Source organism: Schistosoma mansoni (genome assembly GCF_000237925.1).
Source record: "Schistosoma mansoni, WGS project CABG00000000 data, supercontig 0176, strain Puerto Rico, whole genome shotgun sequence".
Lineage (NCBI taxonomy): Eukaryota > Metazoa > Platyhelminthes > Trematoda > Strigeidida > Schistosomatidae > Schistosoma > Schistosoma mansoni.
Genome location: NW_017386060.1, coordinates 350117 through 377149, shown reverse-complemented (window position 1 = coordinate 377149; position 27033 = coordinate 350117). Strand labels below are relative to the sequence as shown.

The following is a 27033-nucleotide window of genomic DNA, read 5'->3' as shown; positions in this document are numbered from 1 at the left end:
AATGCAGCTATATCCAGCAGACGAGGACCAAATAGGATGAAACATATGTCTTGGATTGTACTGATACCCACATCCTATCTATTTTGCATCAACTTGTATCATAATGGCTGTAGCGAAGTAATCCGTACTGTATATGCATATGCCAATCATGATTGACCGAAGTTCAGTCAAAATATCAACAACACGATTAGCTAAACCATTTCAAATCGAATTAAAATGTAGGTTAGATTATTTGCACACTAGAAAAGGGAGTACAATAGTGGTTAATAAAGCGTCATTTACAAGCGTAAAACTTTCTTTAATCAATAGGCTTTCAAATGATCATATTGCATTACTTTTATTTTTCCCTTTTTTGGTTTCATAATATCTACATATCTTCATACCAGCGGGAAAATATTCGCTAGTCATCAAGAAACTTGTTGATTTCTATCTGGATATACATTTCGAAATTTTTCATGTGAAAAACATTTGAAAGGACCTATGGAACCTTAGATTAAAAAAGTTTGCTATACAGTTCTTATGTAGTTTTTTCAAAGAAAACCTTTGCCTAGTGAAAATATTAATTATATTATCAAAACAATGCTTCACACATCAAATGTTATAATCAGATGTAAGACAAGCAGCTTCACTCTAATTAATTTAGTGGCACTTGGTCTTTAGTGATTATCTAATTACATTTAGTCCGTGATATGAAAATTTAAACTTAACGATATTCACAACAATCTAAAATAACGAAAACCCTGTTCTCATTAACAATAATAATTCATTTATTCAATATTATATTTTTGCTACAATTTAGAATTCTCAACAAGTTATTGACTAACTTCAGGAGTTCTGGTCAAAAGCATTGATCAGTAGGGTTCAACCATGTTGAATTTGAGATAAATACCATCACTGGGAGTGGATAAAGGTCATAGTCACCCAGTCATAATCAATATAGAACATTGGTCCAAGTTACCGCATCACTTGAGCACGATGAAATAAAATTATCAAAATGAATAGTAATATCACAAATCAACTGAAGTTAAACTCACAAAATAATTGGATGCCAACTCAGTAGTCTTTATAGTAAGGTCTCACTGCGGTGTCATAATGTCCGGAGTTTGAGACCCATTACAAGCACAATCCGAGCTACAACTGAATGGTAACTTACATGTACCCTGTATCATAAGACATGATAGCGTGTGAATGCAATGTTTAGTCTCCGTGTTTAAACAATAATTTAATCATTGTGGTTCAGTTGTATTATTCTCATACACTGCCTTAAATTTCCTACTTCAAATGAACTAAAATTTGTTTTACTATCGTTATCAGAAGCAAATGAAGTGTTTGCGATATTTAACTAACGTTTTTTGACTGAATTATTAACAGGACGTGTGTTCTATTCATCATCTGTCTGGAATTATATTCAAGTGTTCTTTTATGATTTGTAAAAGTCATTGTTTGTACTAAATGTAGTACACCAATTGTATTTGCAAATTATTCTTTTGCGTAAAATTGTCATTTATTACGTTTAAGCACTTTATTTTCACTTAAAATTAAAAGTGAAATTTCAATCGAATAACCGAGAAATCTTTATCCTTGTCATTCTGATTATAGTGCCAGTATAAGTCAATCTTTTTCAATAATTTATCGTGTTAGTAAATTTTTATTAAAGTCAGTTCAACTCAAAGTCCCTCAAACGGCAGAAGCAATGGCTATTCGGGTTAAAAAAAACGCCGGAACTATGCGTACAGAAGAAATATGTTCAACCACCTCTATTACATTCGCTAACTTAAAGGCCAATAAACCAATCATAATTTTAACTATAGAATGAACGAATTTAACTAATGTGTATGCAACCTTTCTTAATCAAATATTGTTTTTGTTATGTTTATTCACATACATTGTATTATTATTATTATTATTGCTTTGATATCACTACCAATCTCTCGAACACATGATTAATTTACTTAGCACTCACCCCACTAAATTATTTCTGATTGAATTCTACCGAACAATCGATCGAATAGGTAATTACATTATCACTATCTCACACCCTGTTTAATGTATCATTTATTCTGATTATCAATTGCAAAATTTCATTTAATATGTGTAAACTTCTTCAAGTTAACACTTCATATTAGTTATCTCCACTAGATATTGGTTTTAAATTACTAACTTACTTACTTATGCCTGTTACCCATAATGGAGCATAGGCCGCCGACCAACGTTCTCCAACCCACTCTGTCCTCCGCCTTCCTTTCTAGTTCTATCCAACTTTTGTTCATTCTTCTCATGTCTGTCTTCATTTCTCGGTGTAATTTGTTCTTTGGTCTTCCTCTTCTCCTTTGACCTTGAGGATTCCATATGAGGGCTTACCTTGTGACTCAGTTGGGTGATTTCCTCACTGTGTGTCCTATCCGCTTCCATTGCTTCTTCCTGATTTCTTCCTCCGCTGGAATCTGTTTAGTTCTCTCCCACAGTAGCTTGTTGCTGATAGTGTCTGGCCAACGGATCCGAAGTATCTTGCGTAAACAACTGTTAATAAACACCTGTATCTTCTGGATGATGGCTTTCGTAGTAGAACTGTCTTGACATTAAAATTGTGTTTACTTCACTTATACATTACTAAGTACTCAGTATGTAATGAATTATGTCACTAACTTTCGAAGTCTTTAATCTATCTCGATTTACACTCCATTGAGTTTTTTTTAAATAACCGATAACGTGCCGGTGTGTTTCCTTAATTCACAGCGATGGAATCATCATGTTTACTCAGTTACCTAAAGTATGAAGAATTTGGTAATCATTTAGTTAATAATACAATAACCATTTTATTCATTCATAAGAAACGATCTACATAAATTAAGTTGATATTTTTTATAAGACGAGGAAATGACCTAAATGATTCCTAAATACGGAAGAAATTTTTAGTCAACTGTAGTCAGTTCACGATCACTTGACTTTAATAAATACTCGATAGAATTTTACTCAGCGTAAAATCGTTACGTCTTTACAAAATAATATAGAGTCAAGAATAGTTCAATTCAGAATCAAGTTTATGAATCATAGTTTTCATTCTGTGAGCTACCTACTGAAATAACTGATGTTTAATTGCGTACTACATTATTGTTTTCATTTAGTAATAGTGGAGGTATTAAACAATGTGGAACTCTTTTACAAAATTGAAGTATAATACCTTTTGAAAAACTGTTCTAAGAACCATCTATTATTCTATTGAAGGAAAAATTATGATTCCTAACTCTACCTTAACCTATTATGAAGTAAAATAAAAAACAAGATACGTATATATATGGATATATAACAGATATTTGTTGATGTAAAAATAGAACAAGTTAATCACTTAACAGTTAGGTGATAATCAATTATGATTTATCAAGAAATTAGAAGGCGATACAACGATGTGAATAATCTAAAAAACTAACTATTAGGTGGTTTGACCACAATAACCTCTATCAAGTTCGAATTAAGAACAACTATTTCAAAAAAAGGAAAAAAATAAACATGGTGTAATAAGAATATTCAACAATATTCCTATTTTTCTGTTATGCCCTCTGATAAGAATGATGATTTGATTCCACCTAGATTCCATGAGTTTTCACATAAAATCAGTGAAATACTATAGTATTGATAAATCTTTACATGAATTCATGTAAACTATCAGTGCAATAAGTTACTACACGTTTCCTACCACAATTGCCAGAAATATTCAATCAAAAGAACCCATGGAGTTCTAGCTAACAAAAAAATTTCTTTGAAGATCTGTATATCAATTTAATGTGTTATCATATGTAGGAACTGGAGTTTTAAAGACTAAAAATCCAGGTTAGCATATAAATATATCGTTCACAAAACAGTCATCTAATTTGTATGTTTATGTTTACACGTTTAGAACAAGACATTGTTTACCATTTTAAAAAAATGCAGTCTTATACTAAGTGTGTGGACATAAAAACAAGTTATATATATACTGAGGTAAAACGAAAGTAAAGTAAATAGCTACTTAACAATAAAAAACAATAAACTTATTTTGATGGTGATAGTCATTAACGTAACACTCATTCTTCTACCCCAAAACTCTATTCTGTCCTTACAATAATTATTGCTTATAATGCGCTCTTTGAGTTGATTACCTGTTATTTGAAAACTTCTAAGGCTATTGTAGACAACATCAAAGTTGATTCTGATTAAAGGTTGGCTTTTAGAATTAATCCACGAGTAAAAACTTAGTTTACCACAATAACCATGATTTTGTTTATGTTCAGAACCTTTTTTTATCCTAATGAGCATACGGAATCTTATTAACCTATTCCTTTAATTGATCAATGAGTGTAACTGTTTGAGCTTCTCCATATTATTCGATAAATTGATGATAAGTTAGCATGTCTACTGACTCATTATTTATCGAAATGCCACACTTCTAGAAATTCTCTGAGATTCATAAAGTTACGTCGATCGATGATCCACACAATTTATTGATGGAATTTCATAGCTTTCTCAAGGTATTGTTTAAAATATAACATTTGTATGTTACCACATAATTCATCTTTATAAATTCATTGATAAAGATAGTTTTCATTTACTTAAATTTACTTATTCTCACAGTTGATCCACTTTATCTCGAAATTATTATTGTAGTTATATACTTTTTTCATTGTCATTCAATGCAAAAAATAGAATAAAGTGGGTAATGTTTAGTTCGGTTTTCATCTTGTTTATAGTTGATATTTTTGAAATCGTTGAAGAGTTAATCTGTTATGTATTGAAGCTTCATTGTACCGTCTCGAAATATATATATATATATATATATATATATATATATATATATATATAATAGATAAACAAGTATTTATAGGCAGTTGTCTACGCAAAGTACTCAACATTCACTGGCCGGATACTATCAGCAACAGCGTTTTATGGGAGACGACAAACCAGCTTCTAGCTGAAGAGGAAATTAGGAAAAGACGTTGAAAGTAGATCGTATATACATTAAGGAAATCACCAAACTGCATCACGAGGCAATCCCTAACTTGGAATCCGGAAGGGAAGCGGAAAAGAGGGAAGCCAAAGAACACATTACGCCGGGAGATTAAAGCAGATATGAAAAGGATGAATGTTAACTGGAACGAACTGGAAAGGATTACCCAGGATAGAGTTGGATGGAGAATGCTGGTCGGCGGCCTATGCTCCTCCACGAAGGGTAACAGGCATAAGTAAATAAGTAATATAACAGATAAAAATTGTTTATTAATTTACTTAGTTGTTACATAAAACATTTTTTATGTGAACAAAAAAATCACCATTCTGGAGAATTGTCCACTATTTTCTTAATTTATATAGAATAGGGTTCTTTGTGAAGATTGGAGTAATTTTAATAGTTCAATTCATGAATTAATTAAAGCTAGACCATCATAGAAAACCTTGAAGCACTGGATGGCTGTCTCGTCCTAGTATGGGATTCTTCAGAAATGCGTATCCACTAATCCCGCGAGTAGGATTTTATTAATTTACTTAGCGTTACATAAAACTTTCTTTTCTTTCGATTTAAATAAGAGATTTTTACCATTCTGGTGAATTGTCTACCACTTTCTTAATTTATCTCGGATAATTAAATTAACATTAGAACAACAAGGGTGGACAATCAACAGTATGTTTGCTTAATTAGTTTTTTTATTCTATTATGGTATTAAAATTGATACATTTAAAGTGTTAACTATTTAATTGAATACATAAGAGATGGATACAGTTTTATTTTATAGATACACCTTAATTTAATTAGTAGAATTTATTAAAAAACAATGTGAATAAGTTTAATGAAGAAAACAATCGAAGTGATGAATATCTATCAACTTTTCATAATGAAATAAATAATTGTATTCAATTAAGATAATATAATTGAGGAATTAATTAATATGATTAATGTTACAATGAAAGAACAAACCAGATTCTAACGAAGGAAGAAATCAGGAAGTAGCGATGGAAACGGATAGGACACACATTGAGGAAAGCACCCAACTGCGTAACAAGGTAAGTCCTCACATGAGATCCTCAAGACCAAAGAACACATTACGCCGAGAAATGGAAACAGGCGTGAAGAGAATGAACAGAAATTGGATAGAACTAGAAAGGAAGGCGGAGGACAGAGTGGGTTGGAGAGTGATGGTCGGTGGCCTATGCTCCATTGGGAGTAACAAGCGCGAAGGTTGTAAACATGAAAAAATGTTAGCGAGTGAAGCATAAACGACATGCATTGGAGATGGCTGGGAAGCCAACTCAATTTAAGCAAACGCTAATCAACATTTATAGTCAGAAATGAATGACATACATATGATGAATAAGATACGAAATGTGCATACACATACGCTCATATAAAAATATAGTCAAGGTTAATAAGCGAATAATGAACAAGATCAAAATAGACTCATAATGTATAGGTGAATTGGCTTGGCCAGTAGCTAGAATGAAGTATATGGGCTTAACATATAAACTGATACTACAAACTGACCTCGAGAGTGTTCACCTACTTACTAGTGTTAAATGAGGGTCATAAACCAGTGTTATGAATTAAAATTATGACTTACAGTTTTTGGTTAAGGTTAGGGATTCGATTTAGGGTTTTCATCACAAATTGAAATCAGCTACAAAGCCAAAACCTATTTAGCCGATCGGATAAGTGAATTTCGCGCCAAAATCTGAGACCTATTATCCTAAAACTGATCATCTCGTCCACAAATTATAATCTCGTCGAAACATTTTTAAATTATTTTATTTATTTTATTATTATTATTATTAGCTTTATTCAATATTATATTTTTTGGTACGATATAGAATTCTCAGCACAAAGTACTTCAACAAATTTCCGTTTCTTACTTCTTCGTCCTTCCTGACGATAAATATTGAGTGATCGCCAGTTAGAAGTTAGCAGCCCAGTCAATCGACATCCGGTTAATGTGCATTCTTCTCGCTGAATATTGCCGGCAACCACGATATCTCTTATTAGGCCTTCTGTAATCTTTACAGCGAAAGGTCTTACACTTTTCAGAAACGCACCTGAATAGGTTGTGCGATTAATAAGCATAATGATATATTAAAACAAACGAAATTAGATAACTTGTTGAAATATCTAGATGACAGGAACAGGTAGCCCAGGTGTTTAAACAGGCCGCCCTAGAAATGGAACATAGTGAGTATAAAATAAAAAATATTGCTCGATTTTCTGGGACTTAGATTTAAACTGCTGAGCAATGAATATTTTCTAGACTTTAACATAGTTTTTGTCAAACTTGAATTCTATCATTTATTAGTAGGTTATCACTTTCAATGTTGATCATTACATCACATTTGAATAGTTCAAATTTTAAATACCTATTTAAAACTTAGATAACGGTTAGAAGATTAAAGAAGAGGTTCGTAACGATGAAATAATAAAATCAAGTGATTTGCTTATCAACTCAAAGTAACCATAAATGAGCATCGACTTCAAATTAATTAGTGGGTAAAATGTTTTATCATAATTACAATTTAGGTAAACAATAGTTGAATAACTAACAGAAATCCCTCCGAAATTCAAGCATTAGATTGTGACCAATAGATTAGACTTTTCTATGACATTTAATGGATTCATTCGCACAGATGTACATTGTCCACGCAAGCAATTTCAAAATGATGCAGTTAGTCAGTCAGTCACAACGTAGAACTTCGTACGTACCTACATCAGTTCGAGTTGCCATACCACATGGATAGAGGATATTCGTAGGCTGCTAGTATTCGATCATAGGTGTCTTCGAAGCATTGCTCGTATATCCTAGGACCACCGAGTAAGCAATGCAGTTGTTAGAAAACGGGTACTAGGTCAGAATGGCAAATCCATTGATGAAGTAGTGAAACTTCATCAGTTGAGATGGCTGGGACACGTGTTACGTATGCCCAACCACCGACTGCCCCGACGTGCGATGTTTTATGGTGTAGGAGTAGGTTGCAAGCTAGGGGCGGCCAGACCAAAACGTGGCACAAATCCATGAAGACACTGGCAAATGGACTGAGTCATGTTGGTAAGTGTAGACTACCTGGGTGGGATCCGCGAAATGATAGCAATCGATGGTTAGAGACCTTGAATGATATGGCTCAACATCGTTTGCAATGGCGAGGGTGCATCCACACTTAGTGTTTTCCCAAATTCTAATCTTCTGAATTCTTCATGTCTCTAACTTTTTCTCTTTCCAAATTTATTTCTCTGGATTATACTCCTTGAATAACATCTTCAAACCCTAATCTTTCAGATTACTGTTTATACTCTTACCGTTGTGAACAAGAACACTAGTTGGGGACAATCGAATGTATTAAAGCAAAAATTACAGACTATCTCACTAAATTCTGATAAGCATACAACAAACAGTTAATTTGCAAATTAACAAGCAATTGTCTTAATCTTCACTGTTCCTTCTGTAAATATCAGTTCATCTTCTCTGATTCCATTCATCATGCATTTTCCCACTAATTGCGCTTCATTTCAGTTCTTTCCTTATCGGTCTTCTGCCAAAATACATTCTATGTCTGACCATCATCATATACTACTTATATGGATATAAGTAGACCACACTACATTACTACTTCTATCACTATGGGATTTGAATCGACAACTGCATCTCTGAACTTGGAAAAATATTACTAAAACACGAATATTTAGGGAAGTTATAACAGTCATATATATTTACAACGATCCAAATCCATTTCAAAACGAAGGCTACAGAATAATGGAATAGATTTTCTGAATTCTAACAAGACTTCACATTAATCAACGGTAAAACATAACACAAAAGTTGTATTTGTTTTTGAAGTCATTATGAGTTAATATCTCATAAACACATCACTAATATAATTTTACATTCTTATTGTCAATAACTTAGCTTTATTATATTAAATATTAGTACTTTAATATAAAATAGAACATGACAGAATTCATGACAAATGTAAATTTAAACTATTAAAATGTTTATGCATCGCTTCATATGGTATAGAAGATTGATAGCTAACAGTTGGCCACCCATCAATATTTTCATCGTTTTCAAATGTCTATCTATTCGAATTTTTAATCAGTTCTTTAATTAGATTTTTCGTTTTTTAAAATCATAAAACTAAACTACTTATAACTTTACTTCACCATAAAAGTCTACATGATCTCTGTACAATGTACAATCAAATAAAAAGAAGAAACATTGTTTTGACATATCACTCATAAGTTATGCATCATTTAATTTTCCAAATATTTCATGGACTTGTCAACAGTTTGTTAATGAAATCAATGACTGAAATGGTATCCACTTCTAAACAATAAAACGTAAGCAAATAAGTAGTTATGATAATAATAATAATACAATTCAATGAATAAACAAGTTTTTGAAACATACATTATATATCATTAGAATTTACACTGTTGTTATTGTAATGAATTAAATGAGATATAAATCTATTCCACTGGATCTAAGTCAATTATGACTTGGGTGCATACATACATACATATACTACTTCTACCACTATGGGATTTGAATCGACAACTGCATCTCTGTGCTAAGATGGTATGGCAACTCGAACTGATGTACGTACGTACGAAGTTCTACGTTGTGACTGACTGACTTTATTTTTATATAGTTGAGATCATGATTCATTTGAAGCTAGACCACCATGGAAAACCTGGAAGCACTGGACGGCCATTTCGTTCTATCGTGGGACTCCTCAGCAGTGCGCATTCGCGATCCCACCTCGCGAGATTCGAACCCAGGACCTATCAGTCTCGCGCCAGTGCACTTAACCGATAGATCACTGAGCTGGCATTCAACGGTTAAAAAAAATATAACTTTCAAAATTGATTTGAACTGAGATTCTGTTAGAGCGGTTGTCAATGTACTTCAAAGTTATAATTGTCGATAAATAGTTCCAGTTCTGTTCAGGAATGTATCAGTATTTTAACTAATCACATCAAAATGAAATAACGAGTCAAATTAGACACTACATGTGAAACTTCTATTGCAAACTAGATTTAATGTAACTAGACGGTTATTGTAAGTTTAAAGATCCATCGTGTGATGCTTAAGGATGTTAAAATTAACAAACGACTGAAATCAAGCGTATACTTCAGGCACTTATTTATTTAAAACTTCACTAACAATTTGTATAATTTGCCACAATAAATGATCAAAAGGTGAGATTAAAGCATGAAATATGAACTAATAGCAATCAAAATGTATATTTGTCAACACTGAAATAGTCATAATGAAGGTGATGTGCCCAGTTTACAAGAAAACTATCTGTAAATAGAGTTTAATCCAAAATGAGATGATTTTTGTTTGAAAATACGATATTACTACAGTAAGAAAAGAAACACTAACTCATTTAATAACACCCGTTACCCCTCGTGAAGAAGCTTAGGGCTCCCACCAGAATTCGCCATCAAACTCTATCCTCGGCGATGCTTTCCAGTTCTTTCCAGTTGCTAATATTACCTATGATGTTTGCCTCCAATTACCGAAACAATCGGCTCTTCTGCCTTTTTCTTTTCCTTTCCCTCCAGGAGTTCAAGTGAGCGCTTGCCTTGTGATGTAGTTTGATGATTTCCTCAATGTATGTCCTATTCAATTCCAACATCTTTTCCTAATCTCCTCTTCATTCGTTAGTTAGTTTGTCCTCTCCTATAGTAGGTTGTTGCTGATAGTATCCGGCCGACGAACATTCAGTATCTTGTGTAGACGACTGTCTAGAAATATCTGCTTTATTTTGCACCGGTCTTCACCTGGAACGCATCTGTCATCTGTCTTCCATGCACCACTTTGCAGTGAAATCCGTCGTATGAATTCCGGATAATGATTTTATCAACTACTCACTCCATTGTGTCGAAGTTTCCATAATGTTCTCTTATTCACACTGTCAAACGATTTCTCACAATCAAAGAAGTTGAAGTATAGTGGTGAGTTCCATTTGATTGATTGCTCGACGACGATCTGTAGTGTAGTTATTTGATCTGTGAATGACAGATCCTTACGATATCCGGACTATTGGACTCGAAGCTGGACGTCCACTGAAACTTTCATCCGGTTCAGCAACACTGTCGAAAACTAATGACAGCAGTCCTATGCCTCTGTGGTTTTCACGTTTGTTCAGATCTCCTTTCTTTGCTATTTCAATAAAGTTTCCTTTCCAGTCCATCGGCACTTGTTCCTTCTCCCAAATCTTCCTAAACAGATTTTGGAGCATGTTTGCAGTTACTTCCATGTCTGACTTCAGTGCCTCAGGTTAGTGTGTCGTCTGGTCTTGCTTCCTGCCTACTCTTGTTTTGTCTGTTGGTCATTGTGATCTCTTCGATCGTTGATGGAATGACATCTGAAGAAACGCCTGTAGGTTCTGTTCAGTAGAGCTGGCCTATTCAAGAGTTCCTCGAAGTGTTCCATCCATCTGTTCCTCTGTTCTTGAATCCCGGTGATTGAACTCCTTGCTTTGTCTCTGACCGGTCTCTCTAGTTTACTATATTTCTCTGATAGTTTCTTCATCGTGTCATATGTATAGTTGTCTCATGTTTCCTTCTCTTACAGCTTTTTCCAATGTCGTTACTAAGTCTTCCACATTTTTCTGCTTGTCACCTCTAATGCTCATCTTCACTTTATCGTTTACTCCTGTGTATTCAGCTTGTGACTTGACTTTCTCTGTTCTTAGTCGACTGTTGTTGTTAATTACTGTCTTCTTGTTCTTCCTTTACTAAATCTTGTCTAGGGTTCCGATAGAGATTCATTTTTAATGATGATGCCTGTTGCGGCTCACAACCTCGTGACACGTTGGAGCTAGTGTTTTTTTGATCCTATTCCATTTGTCCTCCATAGTAGTTTCTCCTTTCAGTAGACCCTATAAAGCTTGGAACCTGTTGTCGAGAGTAACCTCAAATCGATTAAGTTTTTCAGTATCTCGAAGGAAGACTGTATTGAACCTTCGTAATGCTGTTTGTCCAGTTATCCAGTACTTCTTTAGCTTCATTTTTATCTTGGCAACCAACAGGTGATGATCTGAAGCTACGTCAGCACCTCTCCTGATTCTCACATCTTCGATTAACTTTGTGAATTTCTACTGATGCAAATATGATCAATCTGGTGTGGTCCGATGAAACCCATGTAGCTTTGTGTATGTGTTTGTGTGGGAATATTGTCCCGCCTGTAACCATTTTGTTGAATGCACATAAATTTGAGGATCTGCCACTATTCTCGTATCCTTCTCTTAGTCAGTTCATGTCGTCCTATGATGTCTTCATATCAAGTGTCCATTCTAACTTTGGCGTTTAGATTGTCAGGTGGTTTCCTGTGCACTTCGCAATGATCGATTGCAGCCTCTAGTAATACTGATCTTTACTGTCGTCGTTGCTATCATTGGTGGGTACATAACATTGGATAACATTCATTGTGATTCCCATTTTCTTAGTTTTGAAAGATGCTTTGATCACAAACACAGTCAGTGAATAATTGAAAACATTTGAAAAGCATCACAGCATTTACAACAAATCACGAAACAGTCACATCTCTATTTCAAACAAGAATGTTATTAATTAGCGAAAATATACTAGGCACTATCTTCAGAAAACAGGTAGATCTTTCAATTAAAACATTACCAGATGGGAAAATTGATTCGTTGTAATCCTGCGACAACACTAGTTGAGGAAAAGACTGAATAAATGATTGATTACATGTCAAACTACTTATTAATGAATAGTAGCATAACGCAAAGAACTAAAACTAAGGGCTCAGAGTGTAAGCATCAATGCGGTTACGTTCTCCCAAACTAGTATAGGGGATTTGTAGAGATTGTAGAATTTCATATTTTGCATCATGCACTGAACTTATTTAAAATCTCTGTCAACCAGGTAGACCTAATAAGCAGTCACCTACCGATGGCTTAGCAATATCAAGGATTAACTGTAGCTAGTAATGTCAGCTGATGGATGTCACCTTAGTGATCTAAAGGTCCAATACTCACTAGTTTAATCTTCGGTGCGCATTCGTAACGACCATATCATATAAAGACAGGGATAAAAAATAAAGTATGAATCACGAAAATTAGATCCTTCAATAAAATCCACGTTTCTGAGATTTTATAATTAAAGATGTACTAGACGTATTATCTATGTAAGGTGATGATAAACACCATTCAATTTCGCTTGAAAAATATCTCAGAAGCAACAAGTATTGAAACTATTTAAGATAATCAAAGCCCGGATTCTTATGATAAATAAGGCCACAAATAATTAGAATATTTGCTTATTTCATATCAAGCACTTAATATCTAGCTTTAGATCAATGAAAACGGTGCTGAGAAAATACAAAAATTGTCCTCACCAAGTTGCTTATACATCTCTAACTCTAGCAAGTCAAAGATGAACTAATAAATAAAACTTTTGTATTCAGTTCAAAGCCCTAACTAGATCTACACGACATGGCTAAACATGATAACAATTCACTTTGACAAATTTAGTAGTGTACGTTGATATAAGTAGAATTCGCATCCTTGTATCATTAAAAAAGAACAAAATAATAAAACATTCAACTCAACTATGGACAGAATGAGATCCCATTGAGTTTAATGTCAACCATTTTTGTTGCTGATTGGGCGATAAATTAAGTACCTCAAAACTATTTTGATTAATCGCAGTTCTTAACTGTTGATATCATGGTTATAGAGTGTGAGAAAATTCATTAATGTTAATTTAGGATCAAGGGATAATGCTTGTAGCTGAAAAGTTGATAACGTCTGCTACCATTAATGAATTGAACGCTGAAATCCAGTTTGAAAGCCTCATTCGTCAGAAAGATTACCTTATTCCAGTATCGAATGTGAGAAAATTATTAGATGACTGACAAATTTATTATTCATGCTGTAATCTAGTATCGAACTTGAATTGAAATACTAATCATAACTGACGATGGAAGTGAGAAAACAACTAATCCAAAAGTTTACTGGAACTACAAGCTGACTGACTTATGTAAGACATCACAAAACCAGGAAGCACTGGACAGCTGTTTTGTCCAATATGAGACTCCTCATAAAAGTTGCCCACCCACAAACTCCATAGAGGATCGAAACTACGATCATCAAAACTTGCAGCAAGTGCTTAATCTTTAAACTACTAAGCCAACAACCAACAGTTTACGTTTCATACTTCAAATAACTTGTGGTGTTTTTACGTCACACTTCATGCAATAACAGTTATATTAACAAATTCGATACAAAAAGTCGAAAATCACACGTAGAAATGATCATCCCATCTTTTTTCTTTTAAAATATATAAACAAATAGAAAACAGAAGAAAAACAACGATACAAACAAAATTCAAAACAACAAAATTGAAATGTAGGCAGGAAACTTGAGAAGAATATACTTTCTGAGAAAAACAAAACAGAAATACAAAAAAGTGAAAAATAGATTTATCCGCACACACACATACATACACACTGACAAGTAAAAAAAATACGAAAGTGTGCAAAACGGAATATAATATTAGTCATGTCAAATGATTCGTTATATATATATATATATATATATATAGTTCCATCTATCACAGTAAACAATATCAACTCGTATTTTGGTTAAAATAAATGACGAATGAACGGGAAAAAAATATATGAGGTTAAGAAATTGCGAAAAACGGAATTGTTTGGTTTCTCATTATTATTAAGTTTCAGTAATGATCATGATTGTTGTTGTGGTTGTGGTTAGTTCAAAAATTTATTCTATGACAAAAGAAAATCTATTTCATCTCTTAATGAATCAGCCATTTTTCCAGCTAAATTACAATAATACATAGCAGCTTCATGATGACCAAGTTTTATTAGAAATGAACCAAATTCCATAAATATTGATTCGTAAAATGATTCTGTATTTAAAAGAAAAAAAATTTTAAAGGAAATTATATATATATATATATATATATATATATATATATATATATACTCTCAAATTAAACACACATTGAGGAAGTCACCCAACTGCGTCACAAGACAAGCCCTCACATGGAATCCTGAAGATCAAAGGAGAAGAGGAAGACGAAAGAACACATTACACCGAGAAAGTGAGACAGATATGAGAAGAATGAACAAACGTTGTATAGAACTAGAAAAGAAGGCCTAGGACAGAGTGGGTTGGAGAATGCTGGTCGGCACCCTATGCTCCTTTGGGAGTAATAGGGGTAAGTAAGTAATATATTTTTACTTACGTAACAGTTAGAAAAGGCATAAAAATTTCATTTGACTAATGAAAAGAATGATACGCTAATGAGAAATAGTAAATAACTAACTATAAAGAAACCATTTCATTATATTAACTAATTTCTTCAATAATAGGTCCTTAAATAACAATTTAGATGAATAAGGTAAATCGTTTGTTAATAAATTTGATCACTATGCTAAAAATGTACTGCCTTATTTGAGTGAGTTAAATTTAAACAACTGGATATTATTTTTATGAGTTGTTATTTTATAGCAACCAGCCTACAATCAATTTCGATTATGGTTAATTTTGGTTAAGCCTTTTTATTAACTTACTTAACAGACATCGTCATTTGAATAATAACAATTTACATGATCTTTGTACTGTTATGACCACTAGAGCACATGGCACTCTAGCCAAAATGTTGATTGTTTAAGCATCATTCGATGGCTCATACTCCGCCCCAATATATGCGGGCACGCAAATCCTATTATCAGCTTTTGTTTGGTTTTGCTGTGCCCTTATCAAATTTGACTATAAATTGCCTATGTGATTGCTTGTTACTCCCTTGCTGATATTCGCTCATGTGCCTGTAAATTTCTGGTCTGCGTCATTTAACAATAAACTTTAGTTGCCGCTTCTCTTTGCCTTCTGATTTTACTCACTTTTAAGATTGGTATTATAACGGTTATCAAGGTGAACGATTAACGAGGCACGGCACTACAATTTTAACAACTAAATACATTAAACAATCATCATAATGTATGAAGATCTAATTTGAAAAAAAACAATGTTCACCACGAGTTTAATGCCTTGACTACACATGCACCAAACGAATGAGAAAAAATTTTAAGATGAAATCTCTATATGGGAGAATAATAATAACAATAATAAGCCTTGTTCATTAAAAAAAAAAGAAAACAAAATATTTACCTGTTTCTTCAGTTGGATTCAATAAGCCTAATTCACGGCATGCTTCCAGATATCTAGCTGCCAATTGATATTGTTTAAGATTAAAAAGCAACTTTAAAACATTAGAATGATCTTCTAAATAAACATAAATGAGTATAGCAAAATCCTTTAAGTTGTTTATAAAAAAAAGAAAAAGAAAAAATAATCATATTATTGTTACTATAAACATTAGAAATCTGGCTAAGTGATTTGACTTGAAAATATAAACAATAAGCTATAGAAAGCTAATAATAATAATAGTAACACTTTTGTCCAGTGGACTATAGATGAGAGAGAGCTAATACATATACATCGACATAAATCACAGTGATCTGTAACAGTCCCTTAAGATTGGGGTTTGACAATGAGGAAAATCCAGTATAACTTATGATTGTAATGATTATTGATACTGAGTAAGAGACTATGTTTATATTGGTGTTACACAGACGAAAATGTAATAGGCTCAAAGTAAAGAGATTTAAGTGTTAAACTGATGTTGATCACCTGAAATATTGAAGTTGAAAATCTAAAAGAAATGCTAGTACTGTAGTGAACAAGAACACGGGTGGGGATAATCGAATGTATTTTAGCACAACATTAAACAATATCTCATTAAAATATGAGAACAATATAGTGAACAGTTAATTTGCAAAATAACAATCAATTGTCTCAATTTGACTATTTCTTCTGCAAATATCCGTCCATAGTCTCCGATTATGATTGTTCATGCATTTTTGTATCAATTGCGTGCCGTTGCCGTTCTCTCCTTATCGACCTTCTACTGAAATACATTCAATGCTCGACCATCACCATATACTACTTATGTGGATATCAGTAACCCACACCAGAGTACTAATGGTCATAATTTTTTAAAAATAATTAGTCACAGTTACAAATTTAGAAGGATATTCTACGTATAAAAAAGATTATGGTTGTAAAGTAAACAAAAGAATTCGAAAAATATAGACTCAAGATTAGATTTGAAATATGTTTATTTTAATAGATAAAAACAAGAATTATCCTTTGCCATTTAGTCGTTAGTCAACCAATGAATAGGTAGTACAACTATTGCATGAATCATAAAGATGATGAGCAACTGCACTGATGACGAAATAATTCGTGAATAATAATTGTAAACCATGTTTTATTAATGATTTACTAACCGATGAGAACATTATTTATGACACGTAAATAACAATTAGACACACATCTGAAGTGATAGTATTTTGTTTGTTTTATTTTGACATATTAACTTTGAAATAACTCCGAATAGTTAAAGGAAATAAACAAGGAGTGTATACTACATTACTACGCATTGCCATAACTTCAGGTTGGTGATTATCAATGAAACATAAATAAACGAAGGTGGTATTTACTTAATTTTAATAGTATAAGAGATTTATTTTTTAAGTTTAGTTACATTTATTATGATTCTTACAGCTTAGAGCTTGATTCAGCTATACAAGCACATAGTCCCTTATTGAAAACGTAGAAGACCGATAGTAAGCGATATAAGTAGGAAAAAAATAAGAACAATGAACTAAACATTGTATTTCATCAATTATTTGAAAAATTCCCATATTGTGATTTAGAACAACATATCTAAGCGAACAATGTTGTTTTCGATTAGATCCTCATCAGGCTTTACTCTAATATACAGTAATATTTATATGCATATACGAAATTATTAAACCAATCAAGGCAGTTTATGAGTCAATGATAACTGGAATAGATTACATAATCAAAATTAATAATAAGTGAAAAGTACAAATTGATAGTGTAATGACAGGTGTACTAGTTGTGATAAGAATAATAAAAGGCTTGAATCAATGTTACATAATAGGAAAATAGGTCAATGATTAGAAAAATATAGACACTGAAATAACATTCATAGAAATTATAAGATTACGTAATAAGAAGTGTTCAGATAATTGGAATCGAATATTAGAAAAATTATAAGTAAATAATTGATAGGGGGGTGAAGAAAAATAAACGAAGAAAGAGTATGGAAAATAAAATTATTTATTAAGGCCAAGGGAGAGATAAGGGTGTTACAAATTTCTTATGAACACAAAGACTTGGGTTGTTGGATCGAATTCCTATAGCTTCTGCTATGTGTAGGAGACGAGATCGAACCCCATAAGGAAAAATAGTAGGAATACGATAAATAACTTTAAAAGACTGGTTTCTGTCAACTTCATGACCGCTATCAATCAAGTGTGAAAGAATCGAGCTCCGTATCGACTTGACCATACCTTTTCCTAACCACGAAGGGAGGTGTTCACTAACTCTTTGGTTCAATTGTCTGGTAGTGCGCCCAATATAGCTTTCTCCACAGGAGCAGCTGAATTTATAGATACACATAGAAGTGGCATAACCAGGCAACTTATCCTTTAGTTGGGGAATCACCATAGATCGTGTCGAGTAAGAAAGAAAGAGGTCGGCAGCATTAAACGTTCTCTTAACTGCTTTAGTCAGTCTATCCCGTAGTACATCATCAGCTAAATCGCCGTTGAATTGTAGTTTCAGGAAGAGTGGTTTCTTCGCAGCTGTTGATATCTTTACTTTCTTATTTGTTGAATGTAAATGTTTATTCAGGAATCCTTGTGGATAACCCCTTTCAATCAACATATTATGGATAACCTCTAGCTCATTGTTGATAGAATCGACTGAGCAAATCTTCCTAGCTCTATTTGCCAGACATTTGACTAAGTTCCTTTTATAGTAGATAGGTACGAAGCTTAAGAAGTGTGTGTACTGGCTAGATGAAGAGCTTTTCCTAAACAAACTTCTACTGATGGAACCGTTCGCTTTTTTTATTAACAATACGTCAAGGAAATTTAATTTATTATCTATTTCCTCTTCACATGTGAATTTAATAGCTTGATGCTTATTATTAAACTGTTCGAGTAGTTCGACTTTGCCTATGTCCTGATCCACGATAATAAAAGTGTCATCAACGTACCGACAATAGAAGTCAAGCTTGTTGATAACATCTTTGAGGGGTCCATTCTCTAGTTTCGCAAGAAAAAAGTCCGCTAGGATAGGACCTAGAGGTGAACCCATCGCTATACCATCAATTTGTCTATAATATGTATTATTAAAGACAAAATGAACATTCATTGTACATTTCAAAAGTAACTCTTTAAGACTGACCTCCGGAATTCCGACATTGATTTGTTTTTCATGCAATTGTTGACACACAAAATCAATAGTCTCAGTTAGTGGAACGTTGGTGAACAGGGAAGCTACATCTAAAGATATCATCCGTTTACCACTTAAGTTCAAATGTTCCACCTTCGAAATGAAATCAAAAACGTCTTTCACGCTTTTGTTGACGACTAGTTTGTGTAAGGGTTCCAGGATTTGAACTAGCCACTTTGCAGTTTTATGGTAGGGTGAATTATACATGTCTAAAACTGGACGAAGCGGAAGACCTGCCTTGTGAACTTTGGGTAGACCATATAGTCGTGGCATGTTCGATCCGGTGGGTTTAAGTGAATCGTGTATACTCGGAGTGATTATTCCTTTATTTTTTAATTCCTTGAGTGAATGAGTCAACATTTTCTCTGTTTTCATATTTATGTCTTTTACGTCGTTGAGTTTCTGAAATTTAGTCGTGTCATTCAAAATCGAGTTCATTTTATCGATGTAATCGGCTTTGTCCATTAGAACTAGACCTCCTCCTTTGTCAGGCTTGCTCATGATTAGAGTGTTATCTTTCTTAAGTATATGTAAAGCGTCTCGATGCTGTTTGGTAAGTGGATTTTTTACAGTATATTTACTATTCTTGAATTGTTGGCAGATGTCCACCAATGTGGTCTTAAACCTAGTAAGTTCATCAGGAGAGGTAGGGACCAAATCTGTTGTTTGTGTAAATAAGTTTTCAAACTGCACATCTGTATCAAGTTGATTTATTTTATTCCTATAGTCACAAAATCTAGGGCCGAGCGACAAAGCCTCTAATTGTAATCTGTCTAACGTAACACTAGAAAAGTTATGAACGTACCGCTCAGGGTCCATAGGAAATTTTCTTTCAGGTTTATCATGTCCCAGTGACTGAATTAGTTTTCTCTCTAATTTCTCTGATCTACTTTTCGCTACCATGTTAGTATAATCCATAAATTGTGATTTTATTTGTGGTGGTAGGTTATCTACCGTAGATCCTCTTTGTGAAAGATTTCTTTCCAGATTGTTTATGTACATTTTTAATGAATCTGTCTGGTTAATTGCCTGTCGTTTAAGGGTTCGAGAATTAGGATAAATTTTGTTCCGGCGTAACGATTTCCAATATGTTTTAGGATATCTATCAGTCCGTATACAATCATTAATAAAATCAATAAAAGGAACTTAGTCAAATGTCTGGCAAATAGAGCTAGGAAGATTTGCTCAGTCGATTCTATCAACAATGAGCTAGAGGTTATCCATAATATGTTGATTGAAAGGGGTTATCCACAAGGATTCCTGAATAAACATTTACATTCAACAAATAAGAAAGTAAAGATATCAACAGCTGCGAAGAAACCACTCTTCCTGAAACTACAATTCAACGGCGATTTAGCTGATGATGTACTACGGGATAGACTGACTAAAGCAGTTAAGAGAACGTTTAATGCTGCCGACCTCTTTCTTTCTTACTCGACACGATCTATGGTGATTCCCCAACTAAAGGATAAGTTGCCTGGTTATGCCACTTCTATGTGTATCTATAAATTCAGCTGCTCCTGTGGAGAAAGCTATATTGGGCGCACTACCAGACAATTGAACCAAAGAGTTAGTGAACACCTCCCTTCGTGGTTAGGAAAAGGTATGGTCAAGTCGATACGGAGCTCGATTCTTTCACACTTGATTGATAGCGGTCATGAAGTTGACAGAAACCAGTCTTTTAAAGTTATTTATCGTATTCCTACTATTTTTCCTTATGGGGTTCGATCTCGTCTCCTACACATAGCAGAAGCTATAGGAATTCGATCCAACAACCCAAGTCTTTGTGTTCATAAGAAATTTGTAACACCCTTATCTCTCCCTTGGCCTTAATAAATAATTTTATTTTCCATACTCTTTCTTCGTTTATTTTTCTTCACCCCCCTATCAATTATTTACTTATAATTTTTCTAATATTCGATTCCAATTATCTGAACACTTCTTATTACGTAATCTTATAATTTCTATGAATGTTATTTCAGTGTCTATATTTTTCTAATCATTGACCTATTTTCCTATTATGTAACATTGATTCAAGCCTTTTATTATTCTTATCACAACTAGTACACCTGTCATTACACTATCAATTTGTACTTTTCACTTATTATTAATTTTGATTATGTAATCTATTCCAGTTATCATTGACTCATAAACTGCCTTGATTGGTTTAATAATTTCGTATATGCATATAAATATTACTGTATATTTCATCAATTAGCACTTTAAGACTGTGCATACAAACGGAGGGGAAATGTAATCCTAGAGAGGAATGTTTGATATACACAAGCAAACATATCGAATCTAAGGTATTTACGCATATATTATGCTAATAATAAATAAGCGCTTTAGTTTTTCAACATTCCGAGTCAACTATCACCAACACATTCATAATACTTGTAATCCTACTGAAGCAAATACTAGGGAAAAGTAATGATGTCTAGGCATGTGTCATTTTGTTTTTTATCATCCTATATTAAAAGATGAGAATAAATATTTGAATATCCGTAGAAAACAAACGATTGAAAAAGTGTTTTAGTGAAAATAACTACCTTTCGACACTCAAATATAATAAACAGAAGGGAAAATTAACTAAACATGAGTATATAATTGAAACACCCTAAATAGACATGGCACAATGAAATATATAATTGTCAAGAAACATTTCAATGAAAATAAATGATTGAAAACAAATCTGGACATACTTTTCGATTAACCTGAGGTGAAGCTAAATAGGACGCCCAACGTTTCATTACTTTATCATGTTCTTCAATTGATAATGTACACTGAAAAAAAGGCGGGTAGAAGTGAAAATAGTAAATGATGAAAGACACTAGAAAAGGAACACAATAACTGAAAAAATGATAGTCTAGTGATAAGCAAGTAATAAATATAATATTCTATTTTGTTCAATATGCATACATTCTGGTAAAAATGTGTGCCAAACGACAGAAAAGTGGCACCCAAATACAATGATAATAACATGAACGAGTAAAAAAGGAGAAGAGTGTACTACCAAATAAATCAGTGATAGAGGACAGTACATGATAGGAGATATGGTTCAGTTGGAAATGCAACCATAAAAAATATTTTCAATTAAAGGAGTCACTCTCACTTTTATGATGATTGTAAAAAGAAGTACAATAACATCACTACTGAGTTTCCTCATCTCTAGGATCCCAGCCAGAGAGTGATGATGAATTACAAGATACAAGTCCTACACAGTTTTCTATCATATCCAAGTACCAAATTATAAACTTTCCACCTCTTCCTTTTTCCACCGAGTCCTAAAGTCGGGAATCAATGTGCTAAGAAAAAGCTGTTGGGGTGAAATTTCTTACACATGTTCAATCCACCGAACATAATGTTTCAAGGTAATGTCACTAATTGAAATATCACAACTGAACTCGAACGAAATACCCACTACTCATTTCAAAATCTATAAAAAAAATTGGTTTTCACTGTATTGATTCAATAACTTTTTATAATAAAACCTATAACTTAGTGTATAATAATATGAACTAGATCAAATATTCGCTAGGAACAGAAAACGTGAACCAAGACAAACATCTGAACATAGTTATCATTATTAAATAATGTCGATGAAAAACAAAAAAGATTCAGTGAGTTCATGTAAAGGTATTTTGCTAGAGGATAAACGAATTAGTAAAAATGTGAAACTTTTTCTGTTATTTTGCAATAAAAATTACTTAGTATATTTTTAATATTGTATTTATTAAATAACCAATTCATTATACTTTCATTTCACTTGACTTATTATATGTTATAATATATTTTGATATTTAGAAATTACAGTTAATTAATTATAAATCTTAGCAACAAGCTACTGCGGGAGAGAACACCAGCTTTCAGTAGAGGAAGAAATCAGGAAGAAGCGATGGAAGTGGATAGGACACACATTGAGAAAATCACCCAACTGTGTCACAAGACAAGCCCTCACATGGAATCCTGAAGACCAAAGAACACATTATGCCGAGAAATCGAGACAGACATGAGAAGAATGAACAATTGGATAGAACTAGAAAAGAAGGCCCAGGACAGAGTGGGTTAGAGAATGCTGGTCGGTGGCCTATGCTCCATTGGAGTTAACAGGCGTAAGTAAGCAAGTCATTGTAAATATGTTTGTTTAAATTTTATATTACAAACATTCTAGTTATTTGTCTGTTGAGATTTATCATTTATTAATATAGTTGTGATTTTGTATTTTATGCATAAAGACATGTGAGTTAAATAGCAAAAAGAAATAGTGCAAAACCAGTAATAATAATAATAATAATAATAATAATAATAGTAAATTTTCTGATGTTCTGATGAATGTTCAGGAGAATTTTGTATATCCTGTCAAAAGTTAACGTATTACAATAACAAAACTAACGAATTCATTATTGGTTAGTATATGTTAAAGGGATAAAACATTTGTTTTAATGAAATACTTATCACCTAACTGCATTTAGATCAGTTTTCTAAGATGATAGTATTCAGTAGTTTTAAGTTAGTGTAGGAAAATATCCTGTTATTGTTAATATATTAACAGTATGTGACAGAAATTATCATCAAAAAGAATTATTGTATCAATAAAATTAATTATTGATATTATACGGTTCAAAATGATCAAATATATAAAATAACTACCTTAGCTAACCATACAGAACGATCCCATCGATCGAATGATTCTAAATAACGGCATGCATCAGCTTGTAAGCCAATAAGACACAATAAACCAATACCGTCATTAATTCTCCCATTAGAAAGTAAATTTGTAGCAACTAATTTTAATACACTTAAATAATTATCCTCTGCAGGTTGATTTACATCAGACTTGGATAGAAGAGATTTTCTAGAAATATTTGCCGTAAACAAGCAAGCACGATACATATTTATAGAATAATTACTTGAATCTGCAGGTGTTTCCAGTAATAAAGAAACTGCACGATCTTGTTGACCTAAATTAAAATTAATTAATTAATGCTACTTCAATCACAATAAAATCGCAGATAATAACTAAAACTATAATAAAAATAATTAGTAGTTTGGTTATTAAAACGCAAGCTTGATAAAGTTAAACTATGTTTCCGAACCAATCAGGATCGAACGAGTGAGTTTATAGTCATGGTAGATTTATCAACCTAGAATGACGTTCACAGAACCACTTCAGACTAAGACGTGGACTGTAGACTATCCAATGAATAATTTTAGTGATTTAAACATCATGACGTTACGGGGGTCTTAGAAGCGCAATTTTGAGGACTCACATACTAGGAAGAAATGTTCATCCCGTGTTGTCAGGACTTTATTGGATGTCTAACTTAAATCGGTTTGAGATATCAATGAAATTCTGTAATAATCATAACCCTGATTATTTGCGGTCCTAACCATAAATAGGAAGATCCAAACAACCAATACAAATTAATTAAAATTCACCCCGTTGCACAAACCAGTGGCTATCTGGACTCAGTAATTAAGCAGACAACACTAAGGGGTTTGGAGAAAACAAAACTGGATTCGAGTCTTCACGTGAACATCTCAGATGCAGGTGCATACGGTCGATGAATCCCAAATAGGACGAAACGCGCATCCTGGATTCCCCTGTTATATATATATATATATATATATATATAGAGAGAGAGAGAGTTGCTTATTTCTAACAAATGGAACCATTTATTTGGGTTTCGAAAAGCTGCTATAAATATAGCACATGGTTTGCACAATTCTGTTACGAAGCATGGACGCCTCTACTAAGATGTCGTTTTACATGGAACTGTGATGCACTTAATGTGATAAACAAAGATTAAATTAGGCCAGAATTCGTAAAACACGACCATATAGCAGAGATAAGAAATGGCTATCAATTTACCAGTTAAAATCTGTTGGCAGAACATACAGATGTAGCTAATAAATATTAGAAATGCAATCTTCCTTAAATGTTGTCAGTCTGCTTCTTTCACATAGAGGCGGCTTCCTACAAAACTTATGCGATGAGGACAGTGGTAACTTTAAAATTATTAAGATACGAACCAAATTGTGAACATGTAGAATCAAGAAAAGATGACTAAGACTCTTACGATACCCTATTTTGGCTGGATAATAAGTAGAGAATTAATCCAAAGGACAGTAATAAAGATGTAAGGAATTCCTAATAACCGTCATGTGAACAGAGTGATAGTAGACTTTGATGGACAATGCGTTCTCAAACCGAGCAAGTTACTGTTGTTAAATAGTAAATCAGTAAATGTGAAAATCGGGAAATAAAGATTCGGTACAATATAATAAATATATTCTCATAGGAGCAATTATCCATGTGTGACTGAGAACTACTGACAATAAGCTAAATCTCCAAACATTTCGCTAAACCTGTCTATGATGCCACGTTTACCGGAACCGAAACCCTAGTCAAATTAATACTTACCGACCATAATTAGTGTATCAACACAATCCATAATTTCAGTAGGTGAATTATGTGATTTTTCCATACATGATATAAACTTTTCAACATTCTGACGATATAAATCACAGTCAGCTAAAAAATCCCAAGATAAATCTAAAAAATACCGAGACCATAACTGGTTATTTAATTGTTGTGAATTGTTATGTAAAGCTTTTTTGTATAGTAGACGATTTGCAACCAATCGCCAAAATTTTGCTTCATATACATCACCAAATAATTGAGCAGTCCATAAACAACGTTCAATAATGGTAGTATTCGAGAGATTCATAAAACTGGTAGATAATACATGTCTACAATGTAAGTGAACAAAGAAACGGATATGAGATATTTTTAAGAAAAATTTATATAGTGTGTTTTTAGTTTACTGGACAGTTTCAATTCAAGTGACACACTGTTTATTAACATAACGGTATACTTACAATGTTGAAATTAAAAGCCACATTGATTGATAAGCACAAAACGATTCAACTAGTAGGCAAGTTCAAACTCCACAGAGTTAATTCTTGCTCCAGAAACACTCTTATACTTTTTTTCAACATGTCTACAAACCACTTAATCTTGTACGCCATTTCCAAACAAAATCACAAGGTCCATCATACTTCAAGTCAATTAAAAAATGGAATAGAAAATTAGTACCACAGATAAATGAACAAAAAATAGGTAGAAACTAGTCACAATCCATGATTCTATATTAAAAATTAATGCATGTGTTGATGGTGTATATTTTAATCGATATCTCACAAAGCAATCATCCATAAACCTTAAATTCCGATAAAGACCTATTGATAATATGGTAAGCTAATTTTCGACTTACCACACTGTAACCTGAGCAAAACTAAAAATATGTAACATATAGAGATTTGGAACAAAATATCACATTTCCAAGTCATCAGTCACTTTATATCACAAAAAAACTCACTGGTTGAATAATTGTGTTATAGATAGGCTAATTGTAATAAAAGATCTTATTTCAACTAGGTATAAAAACCTGTTGTTAAGTTCTAGTCGACGACGGACATGAAGTCCAAAAGATTGTAGACACTAATTCAAATTGTAATCTCTGCATGAACACAGGACTGCAATAACTAGAGATAAAAAAAATATACTCTAGCAATCTCCAAATAACACTTAGTTATGTGTCGTAACATAAGAAAAGACTAATTACAATAAGGTATTCG

General features: G+C 32.9%; 1 protein-coding gene across 1 annotated transcript in view; it reads right to left on the bottom strand.

The window, feature by feature from the left end:
* Nucleotides 1-14762: 14762 nt before the first annotated feature.
* The window catches only part of Smp_137210 (hypothetical protein), a gene marked incomplete at both ends in the record, with an annotated part of 37363 nt that continues 25092 nt past the window's right edge, over nucleotides 14763-27033 (bottom strand). The window contains 5 exons of the mRNA XM_018796187.1: nucleotides 14763-14905; nucleotides 16171-16315; nucleotides 22095-22175; nucleotides 24043-24353; nucleotides 25817-26145. Coding sequence (XP_018646913.1) covers nucleotides 14763-14905; nucleotides 16171-16315; nucleotides 22095-22175; nucleotides 24043-24353; nucleotides 25817-26145 — 1009 coding nt within the window. The remainder of the gene's footprint in view (nucleotides 14906-16170; nucleotides 16316-22094; nucleotides 22176-24042; nucleotides 24354-25816; nucleotides 26146-27033) is intronic.